Raw genomic sequence first — 19,353 nt, 5'->3', positions numbered from 1 at the left:
AAACACAGATACTGTGAACAAAAGAGAGAGTTTGTATTTATTTCAGACTGGATAAACATTAAAGAAAACAATCTTGTGCTAGCAAATATTTTCCCCTTGACAACCCCTCAGTAATTTACTTCCTCACATAAGGGAGCTTGCATCAGCAAGGCAAGTTTTTAAGGATATGTTTAATTTAAGTTTTACTGTAATGTGTTTTAACTTGCTTGGTAGAAATACTTTCTGCTAGGATTAATATCTAATACATTTTCCAGGCTGTTTCAGTTCAGGGCCTCTTTTCAGCAATGGCTTGTGTTTGCAAGATTGATCCAACCTCTATAACGTGGATTTGAGACAGTTCACTGTTCACTGGGAACTGAGCTGATACATACTTTACTTTAAAATGCTGTGCCTTGTGCCTGGCCTGTGGCGTTCATTGAGGCTGTGCTATGGCAGCGAGCTTGGTGTGTGGTGGGGCTTTTATCTTAATAGCACTGAAGTTTAACGAAGAAGCTGTGGTGAACTGCCTTTGTCATTGAAGTGTGAGGGCCACAGCTTCTGACTTAATGTTTAGAAAAACCAGAAATATCTTCTGCACTCTTTAATAGGGTTGTTAAGTTCAATTCTTTGCTGACTCAGCTAAGCTTCTCAAAACACCTCCATGCTCAACATTAACTTTGCTTTCTCTTGAAATCAGTGGGAATCACTATGGAATATTTCTCCACCAGCCAAAAAACGGCATTTGCATTTTTTAATTGAATGTTCTTTTGCGTGAGGCTTCCTAGTTAGGCAGCTAAATGTAATTTTTATTATCTTCAGAATTGCACCAGTGTGAGACTGCAGAAAGTATTATTCACTTCTGCAATAATATTGTGTCAGCTCTCTGCATTGATTTAGAGTTCTTCATGGCTGATTTTGGTCGAACTTCAAAAGCTGAAAGATCACAGACTTGCGTCACTCTCAGTAGAAAAATAAGATGGTCCTCAATTGCAACTGTGCAAACTTGTAATAGTATGTAACAATATGTAACAACGACAAATATTGTGGGTTTAGGGAAAAAAGGGTTCTTTAGAGTCAGGGTATTTGTTCAAGAGAGATTGAATGAAAAACGTAGTGTGGACTGGTGTAGAACTAACACAGGATTAAAATCTGGAGTCAAGATTCAGGAAATTTGATTGTAACCTTCATTTCTGCCTCTGAATTTTGGCGTAGTCTTGAGTATTTGTACTCAAATGTAGTATTTGGGTTTACAGTCCCATTTCTAAAATGAAGAAAGTGTTTGTAATGATATAATTAAATTTCTGTCATATTATCATTGTAATGATAAGCAACCTCACATTGTTCAATGTCCAGGCTCATGGCGGGACTGTCAGAATTCTGTCAATAATAAGAACAAGTCAACCATACTTTCCTCTTCAGACCCTGATATTTATCCAAAAGTTGAGTTTTTTATGCAATACGTACCTAAATGAATGAATGAATCTCCCTATGCTCTTCCTTTCTAATTGATACCACCTTGAATTTTATTTGCACTTTGAAACAATAAAGGAAGACTTATTATATGAATCACTACAGTCTTGAAGACCAGCAAAATAGAAAACCAACTATTATTATTTGCCTTTTCTCAGTGATATGAGTCCATGTTGGAGAATGACGTCTAATGCAAGACATAAAGGTTGACAAAGATTTGTAGCTGTTATGACATATTGGCGATTCTTATGAACAGTTAACACTACTATACAGGACTAATTAATACTTGTGGAAATATTTGTGCTTTTCCAGCCCAATTAATGTGCTGTCACCAAATTAGCTATTCTAATTCGAGTAACAGCTACCTCCTAACTATTGTGTATGTTTTATCTTTACATGTTATAATATTTTGACAAGTAAAACACAGGGTATTCTAAAACTATTGACCTTTTTCAAGTTTTTCCTGACTGTGTTTTTTTAATCCATTTCAATTTACTGAAGGAGACAGAACAAAGAGTTAAATATTTACCGTGAGAGAGCAACATTGGTAATTACTTTGATTTCAGTTCCTTTTTATGTGTAGTTATGGGATGAAGAGGTCAATAATATTATGACCATGCAAATAGAAAAGGGTTCTTTTTGACCATATAAAAAACAGCAAAGGATTATTAAAGCATTAACCTTGATTTTAATGGCCTTGGTTGAGAGCTGAGATCACAATTTGGATGAGCCTGATTATTTACTAAATACAATACATAAATGCAACGGGTTCTTAACACCCATTGCACTCTGGTATTATCGCATTACTGCCAGCCTTTGTTGCCTTGCAGACAGGAATATGAAAGCAATCTGTCATGTAGTGAGACTGGCTCCAGAAGCATTTCTCTGATAAGAAGACCCCCTGCCCTTTGCTAGTGTCTGGTCCAGTAGGCTTAGCCATGCGCTTAATCCCCAGAAAGTGGTTCGATTATTGCTGACCAGCAATGGCAAGATAGTTTTTTTTCCCCTAGCTATCAACCTTCCATTAATTCCTTAAGCAGAAATGCGGTGCAATCTATATTTCCTTGGCATGTGTCACCCAGATGGTGCACTGCTCATGTTTTCAAATAACCATGCTCCAAATAAGAGACTTTGAATAATAAATTCCACAAATCCTTCCTGAGAAAGTGGCACAATTCTCAAGAGCTGCATAAACTTTACGCATGATGCTGTAGCTCATCCACGTTATGCAGAAAAGTATGTGTTCTTTTGCAAAGCGGATGTTTGTGTTTAAATTTCTTAATTTGAGGACGAGGAAGAAAGATATATGTTTGCTCAAATACTGTAGAATATATTTAATATTTGATTATGTCTTAAACACTAGCCTTAGCTCCGTGGTCAGCTTTGCAGAACTTGTCATTTAATATGGCTAAGCTTAAATCCTGTGTGGAGGTCGATGCTGTCAAGCAACCATGACTGTACATTTTGGTATTGATTGGAGTCATTGCAGTAAATTCCTTCTTAACTCATATTCCTTTCCATCCCAATCCCCTCCCCACAGATAAAAGGGTGAGCATGTCTTTCTGTCTAAGGAGATATTTTTCACGTTTACAGACAGCCTCTATGAAGATATATGTACGCAGCGTTCTGTATGTATATACATTCTTTCTCACACATCCAAAGTAAATGCTCCCATTTGCTCCTAAAATGCTATTTTATCACCTCCAATATTTCCTGCATTTTTTTTCTTCCATCAGATTTCTTATGTTGATATACTTGGACCAGAAGGTAGAAGGATGAAACGTCACCTGGCAATAAACTGTATGCAAGATCTGGTCATTTGCTGGTGGTCAGCAACTAGTGATGGAGGATGGCCTTGGTCTCCTATTTCCTTTCAGAGGGACAGAGCCAACCTATTGCTATTAGTCTGTGCACATGGCAAATTGGAGGTAAAGTGATGAATTGTCTTGTTACATGATTTTTTCGAATTTGCTGAAGAAAGAGCTATTCAACTTAAATGCATATTTGAGTAGATATAAAGAATGGATATGATTAAAACATAAGACAGGAAGATCAGCCATTCTAATAGGAAAAACAAAGGTTTGTTATTTAACAGAAAAGCACATTATTTACTGTGTTTACTATTTTCATATCAAAACTGTCAACCTGAGAAATATAGCCAGGAAATTAGGTCCTTATCATGAAATAGCTTTGGTGCTGCTGAAACTGAAAATAGAAGTGTCAGAGTTCCATTAGAAAACTCTAATATGAATTAGCAATTGTAACTGTTGCATGTATGTCTGATGCAATTGTTTTACATTGTCTGCAATGTTAACTGATAGGCAATTTACATCTCTTTCAAGTATTTTTCATAAAATATTAGCTATGTCCAGATGGTGGTTAAGTTTTTGTTATGAGTATTGGTCAAATCAGGGACTGATATTTTTCTCAAAGGAAAAGTTAAAATTCCCCACCTATAGGTGGGAATGTAAGCTATGAGTTAGGACAAACCTACAAGCTGACCCTCCTCCTGGCACATGCTTAGCTTACATTTATAAGCAGATGTTTTCATTTCAGTTATATAACTTTTGTTTCATCTATTTAAGAATATTTGAATCCAATTTGTTTTGTTAGGTAGAAATATAAAAATGAAGCTGTCTGGGCATACTCTGAAAGATCTGGAGCCTGAATTTAAAATTTAAAAACTTTTCTGGACTAACATCTTGTATAGATGCTTCTGTATTTGGAATTTTATTTTTGGTTTATCTTTACACACTTCTAATATGGACTAGAAAGGCACTGACTGTGGGAGAAGAGCACAAACTCAAGGATCAGCTGTGGAATAGCTGTTCTGGATTAGCTATTGCAGACTATTTCCCTGTAGGGAAAACCTCTAAGTAGCACTTAAGAATGAGCTACTCTTATAAACAGCATTGTCCTCTCTTTAATTAGGGAAGATGTAAATGTTTTAATGTCTTGGAACTATTACTTTGATAACTAATATTCATTTAAGTAAGATTCTTTTCCCTTGGGATTTTCTACGTATTGAAAATGAAGAGAAAAGGTAGCTGAGACAGCTTTTCTCTTCTTGTTTCTGTCATTAGTCACTGTAGAATTGAAGTTTAAATTATCTCCAGCTCTGCTTTCTTTACTTCTTTTCAATTGATCTCTCTCCACTTGCAGTCATCTTTGACTCATCTCTCTCCTCTGCCTGATCTACACCTGCAGTTCTCCATTCCCCCTGCAGCTATGCCAAACCACATAGAAAAATTTACTCTGGGAGCTAAAATGTGAGGCTATTCTTTATAAGTTTTTCCACCTCTGCACCAGTTAACAGGAAACTTCATCCTACTAACATTTCAGACCTTGTTTTTTACCATGACTTCTGTATGTCCAGGTTCTGAGAACAACATTCCTGTGCTTATTTTATTCTTTCCCATGTCTTCCAGAAATCTCCCTAATGACACCATAGCAGTTTGCAGTCTCTGTTTCCTGAGATGTTTTTTAGAGACTCTTTTCTTTTAAGAAATTAACAGAAAGCACCCTATCAGTTTAAAGCTCTCTGTGTCACATTTTGTTTTATAATATGTTTTAGGAAGATTTCCAAATCACAGCATACTCTGGCATCTTTAAATACACCTTGTTTTATTCTTTTCTGGTTTAAACTCTAGTGTAGTCTCAAGTACATCACTGGTGCTTTACAGAATAGGACAATAAACATTCTCTGAGGCTTTAGGCTTAAAGTCATAATCGTTTTAATTTGGTCCATATTGTAACAGAAATATAAAAAACTTCTTTTTAAAAGCAGCACTGCCAAATTTGACTGTTCAGTTTCTTTCCCCTTTCTGATTCTTTGCCTGTACTTTTCTGTTTTAATTTTTAGATCTTCAGATGAAATTAATTTTCCTCTATTTATCGATAACATACCAAGCACTATGGCAGGGCTATGGAAAAGTTAGTCATATATGAGTAACAAACTATCTTGCTGGTTGTCAGTTAGGCTGCTCCATGTACTCAGCTCCTGGATGCTCAGGAAGGCTCAGGTCACTCTGCCTATACACTTAGCCTGTATGTCCATAATGAGTCATCCATGGTGATGTTTGCTTGAGGCTTTTTGTTTGATTTTTCTAGAGTTCCTTATGGGCAGGGATTAAATTCCTGTGCATGGATGGGAGAATGTCATAACCCAAAAGCTCTAGAATTAGCATCAAATCCCAGTCTGCATTTAGCTGAGGTGCATTTTTCCCCTACAGTCTTGGAGGGGAACATTAACTTAACATTCTAACTTCTGAAGGACATTGCATCACTTATATGTGAAAAAAAACATAGTTAGCATTTCTAGACAGATTGTAAACAGGTCAGATACCACAAAAATACAGTGATTCTGTAATCATGCTTATTTACCTCTCTTTGCCTCTAATCCCTTGCCGCTTGCAGTATTCCTCAGGTATAGATTTGAAATAAAAACTGGACATGCCATTGTTATTCGTGAAAGTAAATCCCTATTTATCATATTTGACCAGTAATATTAATTTACTCCCAGTAAAAGATTATTGTCAATACAAGAAGAATGAGAAGCGTAAACTTACTCAGGGGTTGCATTGTTCCCTTTTCTTTCTGTGGAATTGTTCCCATTGTTATGCTAAGTATTTGTGGCTACACCTTAGCTCAGTTAGCTAAGGTAACAGTTTCTCTCGCGGGGGGTGGGGAGAGGGGGAACATCGGAAAAGGAGAGGCGGGACAGGGGCCTGGGCTCTCTTACTCGCTCGCTCATGGAGTAAGAAGAAGACGGCCAGGGCATCCTCGCATCCTCCCCGCCATCCCAAGGCCGGGAGCCACGTTCCCTGCTGTCAGATATCGCACTGCTGCCTTCCCGCTTCATCCTACTATCTCCGGACACTCTGCCGAGCACCACGACCGACACCATGAGGGGGGAGTCTCTCCTCCATCCCTCTCACCCCTGGGCCGCTGCCGCCATCACCCAGCCCTCTTCGACTGCACGGGACCTGCCCTGCCCACAGCACCGGTAACTGAGCACAGGGAGAGAGGGCCTTGGCCAAAAGGGACTGGAACTGAGCTACACCGTTCTGTTTTGTTGTCAATTTTTATAGCTGTTGTTGTTTCTTTTGTTTGCCTTGTTAGATGTATTAGTAAAGAGCTGTTATTCCTACCTCCCATATCTTCTGCCTGAAAGCCCCTGATTTCAAACTATAATAATTGGAAGAGAGGGAGTTGCACTCTCCATCTCAGGGAAGGAGTTCTTGCCTTTCCTTAGCAAATACCTGTCTTTCAAACCGAGACATCAGTTTAGAGCATTTATCAGAAAGAAGTGCAGTAAAGTAGTACCACCATACCACCAACATTTTGAAAAGAGAAGTATCAGCTGGATAAAATAGCATTATTTCCTAGAATTAGGAGGAAAACAGAAATTGCTAAATAGCAAGACCATAAAAAGCTGTATGGCATGTTGGGTTTATGAAACCAAGCCCAAGGAAATGAATGGGTGCTCCCCACAGCCATCACCTCAGTGCTGAACTACAGAAACCACAAAACAACCTGCCAGCTGCTGCTGCTCCTGCTGCTGGGGCAGGGCAAAGGCAAATGAACACTTACATGGTACTATTTCCTGCATGGAAGAATTTTCTGAGTAATCCTGGCAGCCCACCAGAAGAGTTCTTATTAGGATGAGGACAGGAATAGCTCTGGGATGAGACAACTCAAGCCCTCATCATGATCATCACCTGTAACTACACGTTCTGTGTTGGGATGATTCACACTGCATGTGGAGTGTTTGGGGTATTGTGTACTTCAGCAGCTTTTCAATTTAGGGAAGGAAATACATTTTACTTTTTAAACACACTAGAAATTTGATTTTAAATTTGCCACATGGCTTTATATTTTTAGCATTTACTACTATTAAGGCTACAGGTAACCACTATTCCTCTACAAACAGAAATAATTTTTTCCTTGCAAATCTTGACTTATATTACTGGGGGTTTTTTTGAGATCAGTGTTTACTGTGTTGAATGCTGTAAGATTTGGTGGAGAATTGTCCCTTGAAGAAGTAAAAGTGCTTTTCTCTGTCGCATGTGACCTTGCTTCGGTGTGCAATGAATGTTGCTGCAGGAGTAATTGCCTGTTGGACCTTTGTCTGCTTTCCTGTGAGCATGGGTTTCCTCCAGTAAACTCACCGTTCTCTAATTTATTTATTTAATTTTTTATTTGGTTTATTCTGTTCAGGGTTGGTTGTTTTTTTTTTAACCTTAAAGTACTAACTACCAAAGAATGTTATTTCAGTTGTTTCCCCGTGGAGATAATGCTGGCGTTTTGATTTCAAAACCAGAAGAGGAATCTTCCAGAAATTATTTCAGACAATTTGCTATGAATGAATAGAATCTGATGTGAAATCATCTTTGGATTAAATGCTTTGAGAGAAAGTCATGTTAAAATCAACATGAACTTTATTCTGCAAACACAAATTAACAAGAGGTGCTGATGCCAGGGCTCAGTTACTGTAGCACTTTGCATTTGTCTTCACCATTCTTATTTTCACTCCGTTTAGTGCTAGTGGGAATGACTGAAATTATACTTCAACCTTGTAGAAAAAATAATTTCCCTGAGAGAGAATATTATTTTTCTTTCTCCCAAGAGATAATATTTAATAGTTATTTTCAATAGTTATTCCACATTGTGCCTTGGATTTGTGAAATAAGCACAGCAGATCTTTTCTGTGGGAGCTGTCCTACAGTTACTGGAGTGCTCAGAAAAACACCTACCCTGTGTGTCTGAATGGCTGAAATACCTCTCACACACATACAGCAAAGAATGTGAAATTCTCAGTGTCACATTAGGTTAGAAGTTCAATGAATAATACAGGATAAAGATGATTATGATAAATTTTGAAAGAAAATAAGAGTAAGTGTTGACTGGAGATCTAAATAATAAGATTGCATGTAGATCTGTAGATACAATTAAGCCAAAGAAGTAACCTAGAGTAGGAGCCTGCATTTTTATTTAGAAATGTTTTTAAATAGGTTAAAATAGGGATTATTCCTTTCAACTTCACTGTGCTGTATTTAAAACTATTTTACTCTGGTGTGCACCACACTTCCCACTTCACATTTCTAATTAAAATGTTTGTTGCTATTTGGAACCTCACTGTGTGAAATTAAATAACCACTTTTTTAACATCCATAAAATAAATCAAACATTTTTTTCTCATCTGAAAGACACAATTCAGTCACAGCAAGCTTATTTCTCTGTTTCTTTTGTTTTCTTTTTTTCATCTGCCTGGTAAGCCAATTTTCTGCTTAAGAATTACTGGTTAGAACTCTTACTTGTTTTGCAATGTGGGCTTTATCCTTTCCCAGCACTCTATGCAAAATACTTCAATTTTAAGTGTTCATAGATTTTCACTGAGAAAAGTGTTACTGCCCACACAAGCTAGCCCTACTATTTCTCTCAAAACATAAAATGAAAGCGTAGCTTAGTAGGCCTCTTGCTTACAACGATTAACAGATTCCTTTACTTGGATTGTTATGATTCCTGGCTCTAGGATTTGGGAACCTGGCATGTATAGCATTCCCCATGCTGCTGATGGACTGAGGCAGAGTCCAGGGCAGTACTACAAGGGGAAAACAATGTAAATGTGCAGTAGTGGTGCATGACTGCTACATTAATAAAGGAAATATGTATTAATTACATGGACAGTATTTAAATGCGTGTATTTTTGTAGCATTCATGTCATAAACATTTTAAAATTTTTAATTAATGTATTTATTTTAAAGAAAGTAATTGGTTTTACTTCATGCAAAATACTTCCAGAAATCTTTTCTTGAAATCCAAGGCTAAGTGCTTAGTCCAAGATTTATGGGAAGTATTTAACATTGAATGGACTATACACCCTGCCTTGTGATATTGCAGTTCTGTCTTTTCAGATCCACTGCCCTGTTCCCTCCTCCACAAATCTGACACTTGTACTACCCATTTCTGAGGAAACTCCTCCAGCTTTTGCTTTCCCATTCCATAAGCAAATGTTTTGTTAAATGTTTTAATGTCACCTTTTCGGGTTCTAGAGAACTGCTGCTCATCAGGAAGGAATCTTCCTTTAAATGGAAAGCTAAAGCACTATATGCACTACATTTACTACCATGTGTCTACTTGCCACATAGAAAAACAATTGGCAGAATACCATCTTCTTGGGAAAAAAGAAGTTTTGATTATTAGACTTCTTATCTTTCAAATGCATTATCTTAGCATTATTAACATTTCTGTAGTTGTGTCTCTCTGCTTTAGTTTTCCAGTTAATGGCATGAAGAATGAATAATAAAACAAATTTTTGACAAAGAAACCCAAATCTTCCCTCTCAGATGAAAGAGAATGTTCATTTTTCCCCTTCAGAATGCTGAATACCAGATACATTCAGCAGAACTGGAAGGCAGAACAAAGAGGTCTCTCAGCTTCTCGGCACATGAGGTCACTGACGCATGAGAAGCAGCTTATCTGTTCCAATCGGAGGAGACATGTTTCTCTTGTTTTTAGCCAGAATTTGAACAGCAGTGTCTTTCCTTTAAGCCTTATATGTTTAAACATTATGCCAGACTTTATGTTTTGAAAAGGAACAAAGAGTTTCTCTCCTTGCAGGAACTTTTTCCTACTTTAGAATTGTATTATATACAGTAACCAGACCTACACTAGACTTCATTTCAAGGATTTGCTCTCAAAACTATGTGAAGCTAGGAAGCTTCTCATCTCAAAGCTCATTAGATTAGTCTTCCAAAATGGAAGATTTTACTTCCTTTGGAATTCAAGGTAGTGATCATCATTTTGTCCTACTTTTGCTCTGAGAAGACAGGACAAAATGATGAATTCAGACTTGCTGACTCTCAAACAATCATATAGCAACATTTATTTTTTCTGTGACTGTTTCCATTGCTGTTTTCCTCCAGTCACTCCTATGGAGTTGTAAAATCTGTGTTTCACATATTTTCTTCTCTATTGCCTTAACCTTCAGGGCCAGTCTCTCTTCAGAATTTAATAGTGCTTTCAGTCCCTCGTCTCTCATAGACCTGATTACTGTGTGGATCTTCATGACTTTCTTGGAGCTTTTGAAGTGTTGTCCAGAGAAAAGTACTGGTTTGGGGTGAAAATATGTAGCAGAATAATGCAGTACATTTAAACTTTTGCCACAGGAAGACAGAAATGTGAATCCCAGAGAGTCTCAAGGCTCATTTCACTGAAGTTATGGAAGCTTTGAAGACTTGCTTGGGCAAGATTTCTGTTCCACACATTTGAAAGGGAGTTGCCTGGGTCTCTAAGCATAATCCTAGGGAAAACTGCAGAACAAACAGAAACACTTCACTTTGTCTTTATTTGGGGTTAGGGAACTCTGTGGTCACAGTAATCCTTCATCCACAATAACCTCTTTTAGGAGTTTCCTTGCCATGCAATTTAACACCCTAATAAACACACTTCAGCAGTTCTAACATCTGCACAGTAGCCCTGCAAGGTGTTGTGGGCATAAAATGGCTAGTTGCAGAAGCTTAGCCATTGGTGAAGGAATGATTGAGGTGAGAAAATGTTTTTCAGACTATAAAAGTAATGTAATTTTTTATTTCCTCTTTGATACATATTTTCATGGATCTCTGTTGAGATTGGTTAATGTGGTTTTCACAGGTTGGATGCATTGGCTTCTGCATCAGTTGCTTTGGCATTAAGTGGTTCTTTGCAAGTCCCTAGCTACCCATCTAAAAGTAGCAAAGATTTTTGTATTAATTGTCATCTGTTTTTTAGCCAGAGAACTGCAATAATACTTTTTTCTTTCTTTTGAATGAGAAACCCTTTTGACAAAATAAGTAAACTGTCAGAACAAAACATCCTAATCAGTCTTATCAACATCTCAAAAACCTTGTTTATAAATTTATCAGTTACTTTAGAAATAATGGGTGGTATGCCAAAAAAAAATCTGAATTTCTTACTCTCCTTTACAGGATGACAGGCTAAATTGCATATTCAGTTGGTCTTGTGATCTGTGGAAATCAAATTTAAATTGCACTAAAATTATGTGTGCCTTTCTGTTTTCACCATGAAATTTCTAGATTTCCTTCCTCATCTTCCCTCTACCTTTTAATTACATTTTTTCACCCCCTTCTTTTCTTTCATACCACCTGGACTCAAGGAGCTTCCAAACGTTGTGGCAGGTCAGCAGCTTTAATTTACAATATGGAGATTGTTGTGGGTATACATGAGGGCAGAGTTCAACTCAAGTTCACATTTTCCCTTCACTCTTTATTTCTGCATGAAAAAACACCAGCAAGTTTTGGACTGACTTCCACTACTCTCATTCTTCTAGAGCCATGGGTTTGCTCTCTGTTTTTTATGAAAGAGCTTTTCATAAGCTCGTCTGTAACTTATTTACAGCTGATTTTTCTCCCACAGTTTTCCTGCTCAAATCCTGTACAACACCTCTCATTCGAACCCATTTATCATCATACATGAACCTTCACTGGTCTCCAGTACTGCTTCCACCTCTTAAGGGTACTTCCCATATTTCCATACTACATATTCTTGCTCTTTGCCAGCTGCTGTCTTTTTATCACATTCTGCTTTATTTGTTCTTTCTCCAGTTCACTTAACTTTCAAGTAGCCTGTAATGGTCCCTGCTTTTCTGCTGCCACAAATTCATTTTTTATGCATCTAAAACTGTATGGCACTGAAGAACATCTACCACCTACTCATTTGGCAATGTATGGTAGGTGCTGTTTTAACATGCCATTGTTTCTACCACTACAGTGCAATATTTTCTGTTACCATGGCCAAAAGAAAATGATCAAAAATCCTCTATGCTCAATGCTCTGAGTAACTTACTATAGATTTTTTGAGGAATTTTGGGATTTTTACCCCAGCCCACTTGTGAATAATTAGTTATTCTTTTACATCAGTCCTTTCTCCACTTACAATCACCTCTTCTTTGATCTTTTGTTCTGCTAACCTATTACATAGGTCCAGAGAAACAAATATGGGTTAACCTTTTGAATAAATGTTAAAGGAATAGATTTCAGAGCTCCATTTTGAGAATGCCTATTTGTGACTGTCCCACAGGAAAGCGCATTTGCAGCAGTCTATTTTTAAGAATAAATTGCTACAAATGAGTACCAAAAGACTTTGAATTTTTGCTAGGTGCTGAGTTACGTCCACACGGAGTGGGAGCCCCTGGATGCCAGGTTCAGCTCTCTCCAGCCCCAGCAGGTGCTGACAGTGGAGCACTCGGTGTCCACAGCCAAGGAGCCCATGGCCAACAGCTGTGTCTACAAGTGCGTCAGGAACAGAATCCAGTGCGCCGCCATCACCAGGATCCCCCTGAGAGCCAAGGCCATCAGCTGCTGCAGGGATGTGACAGAAGACAAGCTGGTGCTGGGCTGTGAAGACTCCTCAGTAGTTCTGTATGAAGCCTACAGCCAAATGACTCTGTTGGCCCAAGCAGAGCTGCTCCCTGTTGTAATAACCTACCACCCCTCTGGAGCTGTGCTGGTGGCTGGCAGCTCTCAGGGGGAGCTGCAGCTTTTTGACACAGCACTGTCACCGATTAAAATTCAGCTCTTGGCACAGGTCTATTCACCTGAGGCAACTCTGCAATTCAGTAAACACTGTGAGGTATCCACCAGCCTCGTCAAGGTCCAGTGGGCTGCTTCTCCAGATGCATTTCCCAGTCCTGACAGCATGGATATTCATGATCTTTTGTTGGTTAGATTTGATAAAGGACCCTTGGGAGTGCTTCACTTTAAACTTGGTAAGTTACTAAGCACATCTGTTGAACCTTGAGCTGTCAAAGAAACATCTGTGTCCCACAAGGTTTGGAATACCCTAATTTTAGGTATATGAGGCCATAGCCTTAAAAGCAAATTGTTCCGAAGATATCTAAAGATACCAAGGAGTTCTTTATGTTTCACAATAACTTCGTACCTTTTCCTATTAATAGAGTAGGACCCTGATCTGCTGTCTGATCACCATGCCATAATGTTCCTTGCTACTTTAATAAAGCGCGACATTTTTTCCTCTGGAAAATTAATTTAATCTGTAATATATAATCTTAAGAATTGTATTCATTTTATAGTAATAATCCTAATAAGTTAAAAGAAACTATATGTAATGGTGGAATAGTAATGCTCTTTTCTTTCCAAATTTTATTTTGCATGTATGTTTTATGTTTGTCCAGTATTCTGCTCTTCCATGTACTGGCTTCAGTACATGAAGTTGCACCTTTTTTTTCCTTTGAAGACTTTACACAGAAGAAGAATGACTTTCATAACCTTCAGAGAAGTTTGGTCTCTCAATTAATTTGCAAGGAGTTGTGAATAAAAGAACTAATAATGCTAATTTTAGAATTTATATAGCACTTCTCGTTTTAGGTGTGAAGAGAACTTTAAAAGCGTAAAACCACAACTAACTTCCTTTTACAAGTAGAAAAACAAGAAGCAGTAAAGAAAAGCTAAAGGGCTCTCCCAGAGTGACACAGTGGCTGAACTAAGAATAATACCCCTGCAGTGGCTCATCAGTCAGAACTGTATTCATTTCATTCAAGTCAGGCAAGTTACAGTGATGCAAGCCCATTGTGAGAGTTAAAAACAATCATGCTTAAACCCTCTGACTCCCAAGGCCAGTGTTTCAGCCAGGCAGACAGCCATCCTGGAAAATTTCAGCATTTTGCCTATTATCTGTCCAAGAAAACAGGATTACTTCTGTAGATCTTTATGAGAGTTTTGAATGATTCTTTTGTATAAAGCTATTGAGATTAGGAAGAAGCCTTTTTAATAACAAAAATAAAAACAACGAACAAAAACCAAAACCAAACAACATGCCAAAAGACTCAAAATAACAACCTAGGTGATAGTAAGATTTGAAAGTCTACATTATTTCTTTACTTAATGAGACATACATATCCTTTGTGGGGAAAAACCTATCTAAAATTACTAGAGACCTAAACATTTGAAAGACTGAATTTAAAAAGTTTAACTAAGGGTGCCACTGCAAAAAGGTAAATTAATATAACAGGATGTTAGTAACAAAAAAATGTTAGATTGACTTACAGTTGTGCAGTTTTAAAAGAGCTAATTCAGATTATTGCAATTACCCAAAAAAGCAATTTAAAAGCCTGTTTACAGGTTATCCTTTATTTTGAGATAATTAGATGCATTAAGTTCAATGACAGGTTTAATAGTTACAGAGTACCCCAGAACACTAATTATAACAGCTATTTGATGGTTTTGTGCATGTTGTCCATTAAAAAAACCAAACCTCTGAATTATCTCTGTCCTGATTTGGTGGGATGGAGTTGAGCAGGAGGCCCTTTACCCACCCCTACCTTTCTTTTCTTCAGTTCTCCCTGGTGAGGCTTTCTCACAACAGCCTTCCAGAATGCACAGCTTTCCCCTTGCTATCTTTAGCACATTTATGTTCTTACCAAGGCAAACAGCCTCTCAGTACAGGGATTTAGAGGCCTTTCCTGCTAATTGCCAGCTTGTAAACTTAATTGGACTGTCTCCCTGGGCACCATTCCTAAATCAATTAGGCAGTGAGTTGGCTGTCACCTCTTCTTCCCAAGCAGGTTGCCTGGAAGTGCACCACCCAGGAGAAGTCAAGCATCCAAATGGGAAGATGTTGACCTCTACAGCTGAAAGTTATCACATTTTAAAATTCATTCTGTATAATTACTGTAAAATCTCTTCTAGGAAGAAGGCAAAGCTCTATCCCTTCTTCCCTCTCTCCCTCTTTTGTAGTCCACCATGCAAAAATATGCTGCTCTCTATTTCATCCTGGTGTTCAGCTTTACACCTCTTCTCCCCAGTTTGCTACACTGCCAAGGGAACATTGGGTTGATTAGTGAGTCCCTCTTCACAGTCTCAGCAGTTTTTAGGTTTCTGCTATTTAAGAAATAATGCAGAACAAATAAATTAATTAAATGCAATAATAAATTATTGCAAAAATTTAGAGGCTCATAACAGCAAGACCCAGACAGGCATTCAGGATATAAAATCCATGAGTAACACATTGCTTGGAATTGTTTCCCACAGAAGTCTGTTAAGAAACTATGTCAGTGAGAATAGGCAAATATATTTTTAACTTCCAGATACATTATGGTTTTGGACAAGTTCTGTGAATCTCCACTGTGCTGTCTATCCAGATTTATTTCAGGAAAAAGTCATATTAAACATACCCTGAAACACTAATGGCAAATATTTTAGGTGTCTAATGCCAAACTCATTTCCAAAAGTGGTTTCATGTCAGCCCAGATCTTGGAAAATGCGAAATGTGGTGCTGGTGCCAGTGGTTCAGCATTGCTGGCCTCTAAATGCATTTTAAATATAGTATCATATCTAATTAACATGAAAATAAGTGTTTTCATCTTCACTGAGAGGTTAATGTGAAGATTGCCAACTGCTGTAATACTTTAAAAACATTAAACATTTAGGAAGAATAAAGTCTGCCATAACTATTAAATATTAGCAAGTTAAACATGGCTGTTACCCAGCATAATGTCCATAGGTTTTAATACATGCAAATAGAAGGTGAAATGCATAGGAAACCTTTCTTTAATGAAGCTAAAAACTCCTCTGTAACGAAATATAAATATGTAAGGTTTTTCCTCAAAAACATCAGTTCTGTATATGCAGATTCTCAACAGTTTACTTCTCCTCAAGCTATATTCAGATGTTTTCCTCCACTTGTTTTCCCCTCACTTCTTATTTCACATCACAAAAGGTATTCACAACAGTTATGAAAGTTTTGTTAGGCATGTTTTATATATAACAGGTCTGCTTTTCTTTGTTATCAGGATTTGTTTTCCCCAGACAGTCCTATGGTTTTAATACCAGTATTGAAATTCAGCTTGTTCCCTTTCTCATCAGAACTTTTTCCATATATTTCGTTTTAACAAACAACATCAGAATATAAATTGATAAAATTGAAAAACAAAAACAAAACCCCAAAATTATGTTTTTATTTAAAGGGAGAGAAACAGTAAATATATTCTGGTTTCTTTCTAATATTTGGAGGAATACTGATAAAGAGAACTCTATCAGAGTGACCCAAAATGAGCAGGAATTGCTAAAATGCCATGTGTGGCCAATGTCACATGATCATTTGGTTAGTCAGAGACAATAAATAACATTACTTCCTGCAGCTTTTTAGTCACCTTTTCTGTTTGGAAGCTGAGCTGTACAAGTCAAGAAACATTTGTGTCTAAAACTTGCTGAAAGCTTGTTCTTGGTTTCATGTGCAACTGTAATTCAAAGGTCTGTAGTATCAAGATGTTGATAACTTCCATGATATCCCCTCAGAAAAAAACGCTCCACTTAGAGAATATTGCCAGACTAGAAGGAAGTTCTAGAGCACTTGCAGTATGGAGAGTAATTGAGTAAGAGTCGCTTTGAGGCTGGAGCTGCTCTGCACTTGTACGCAGAGATACATGTATGTGAGACAAATGCTGGGGTTTAGTGTTGTCCAGCAATATTTCCCTACAGGAAGGAGACGCTGTGAAAGCTAATTTATTACCCCTTACAATAGTGATAAACTGCAAATAAACTTGTTCTGCCTTGTCTAAGACAAACTTCATTACATGATGTTGTCACCAGTGACATTTGGCTACGTTCATTCAACATTCATGTGTGAAGTTCATTGATGATTTTTGTCTTCTGTCCAGCACACTCAGTCTAAGTATACCAAGATAGTAAGGTGCTATCTCTTATAAAAAGATTAATAGTGAAACCGATCAACTTAATTTTAAATTATGGCAATTACTTTTGAATGTGCTGAAAAGGAGTCAGCTACTGGTTTACATATTTTGTATCAAAGTAAAAACCCATTATCTCTGGGTGTAATATTTCTTGTTAAAGGTGTGCTCACAAGAGGACAACTGGGCCTTGTGGAAATCATCCACCAGCACATTCGTTATGATGAGATACAGGAGGCAATCAATGTCCTGAGCACCATGAACTGGAACACGATGGGTCAGCAGTGCTTTATCTGCCTGAGTGCCATTTGCAACCACCTCCTTAAACAAAAGCCTACACCAGCCAGAGAAGGTAAGAGACTATATTTCTAATGGATTTTTGTGATGTCTTGTTAATTCACGTGTGGATTATGACAATATTTTTATTGACTGTATAAAGAAGACAGTAGTCAGAATCCAGAGAGCCAGATTATGGTGCCTCATAATCATATGTCATTGTAACAAGTAATTTCAATAAAATCTGGACTAATGCGTTGATTACATTTTAGTTTGTATCAATAGTGACATTAAAATAATGCACATTGTAATATATATATATATATGTTACAATATTACTTATATAGCACTAGCATTATATTCTGTAACTTCATTACATTCTATAAATTTAGCTTATGTTACAGACAAAGGTTAGTTAATACAGGATTGAAATATTTGTGTTACGTTCATGCTGAGACAGCACCAACTTAAGGAGGGATGTTTTCCTGCAATGGGGACAAGAGATTTTAGTATGTTTTTTAAGGTGCTTTCAAAGAGTCATTCTTTCATTACAAGATGCAAAGGCCTTGAATTTACTATCCTCTGCTGCCTCCTTTAGGGTTAAAGCATTTGTCCTCTCTGTAATCTAGCCCCCTGCAGTAGTACCTGGGGTCCCTCAGAAGGAATTGTGCATTTTAGATTTAGCCTCATCTCTGCTGAAGCCTGGTGTGGTGCCTTCCTCTTGATTTGCTGTCTATCTTGAAACTCAATAGACTTCAAGATTTGAAGTGCCTTGATTTAGTGAAGGTGTTATCCTCCAGTCTAGCAGGCAGACAGCTGGAGACCAGGCATCTTTTGTGGGAAGAGAGAATACTTAGGATTCTGGTGTGTTTGATGATAGAAGAACTCCAAGGTGTCCTACATCTCTGCCAAGCCATCAGCTATCCCATTTTGTGGGATCTGATTTAAAAAATCTCTGCATTGCAAACACAACATATAGACTCTAAATAAAACATGCTTTGAAAAAGACCTGTGAAAAGGGCTGGCTATGATACTCTTCTAAAAATATGCACATTATAAACAGATGTCTGTGTGTTTTTCCCCCATGCAGCTCCCTAACACTGTTTAAAGCAGAAGGAATTTTATTCTATTCAGGAGTTATTCTATCTAAATCTAACAAATTTGGCATGGTAATTTGTTTTCTTTTTATTAACAAAACCCAGTGGGACCTTTTATTCATAGTGATGGGGCAGTTATCTTTGAGATCTTTGTCATGCCTTCAACATCAAGCTGGGCTATTTAATGAATGTATAACTGCTAGTAGTCACTCATATTCCATATGTTTTTGGTACTTTTTCTATTTTAATCTAAATTGACTGCTGCTTTGAAAGAAAATACCTTTAAAGTTTGACTTATCTTGCTATCTAGATTGGAGATAACACAAAACTAATTTACTAACAGTTTGCCTGTGTAACTAACACAGTACTATTAGCACATGTGGTGCTATCAAGCCTAATAAAATCAAATGTAACTATGCTTGGAAGTAAAGAACCATTGTCACTAAATACAGGAATGCCTAGTTCAAATGAACATTAATAATGGCAGATCAATGGGATTTTGTCTGCCTAATGAGACAATAGGTTATATTTTGCTTGTAGAGCAACATAAACATACAGCAAATATACATATATATATAGCGAATTCTCCTTTTTCTGCCTGTAAGGCCTTGTACTACATTGTTTACTCTCAAGCAAAAGTCAATAAGCATAAATATTATTGATCAGCTAGGCATGTGGGACACATAAGTATACTGTATGTTTACTTGTATTGTTTATAATTCTGTATTAAAAATGTGAAGAAAAATGCCTAAGAGCTTGAGCTGTAGAATATAGCAGTCAGAAAGTATCTAAAGAGGAGAGAACTTGTGTAACAAAAAAGCTTTC

At 37.3% G+C, this 19,353-nt stretch overlaps 1 protein-coding gene across 6 annotated transcripts in view; it reads left to right on the top strand.

The window, feature by feature from the left end:
* WDPCP (WD repeat containing planar cell polarity effector) overlaps window positions 1-19,353 on the top strand; it is a 145,736-nt gene that overhangs the window by 63,859 nt on the left and 62,524 nt on the right. For all 6 annotated transcript variants that reach the window (XM_088160943.1, XM_088160945.1, XM_088160942.1 and 3 more), the window contains exons 10-12: window positions 3,186-3,377; window positions 12,607-13,216; window positions 17,319-17,507. In XM_088160943.1, the coding sequence (XP_088017069.1) occupies window positions 3,186-3,377; window positions 12,607-13,216; window positions 17,319-17,507 (991 nt within the window). The remainder of the gene's footprint in view (window positions 1-3,185; window positions 3,378-12,606; window positions 13,217-17,318; window positions 17,508-19,353) is intronic.

The sequence above is a fragment of the Sturnus vulgaris genome, chromosome 3 (genome assembly GCF_052056855.1).
Source record: "Sturnus vulgaris isolate bStuVul1 chromosome 3, bStuVul1.hap1, whole genome shotgun sequence".
Lineage (NCBI taxonomy): Eukaryota > Metazoa > Chordata > Aves > Passeriformes > Sturnidae > Sturnus > Sturnus vulgaris.
This window is presented reverse-complemented; position numbering and strand designations above follow the sequence as displayed.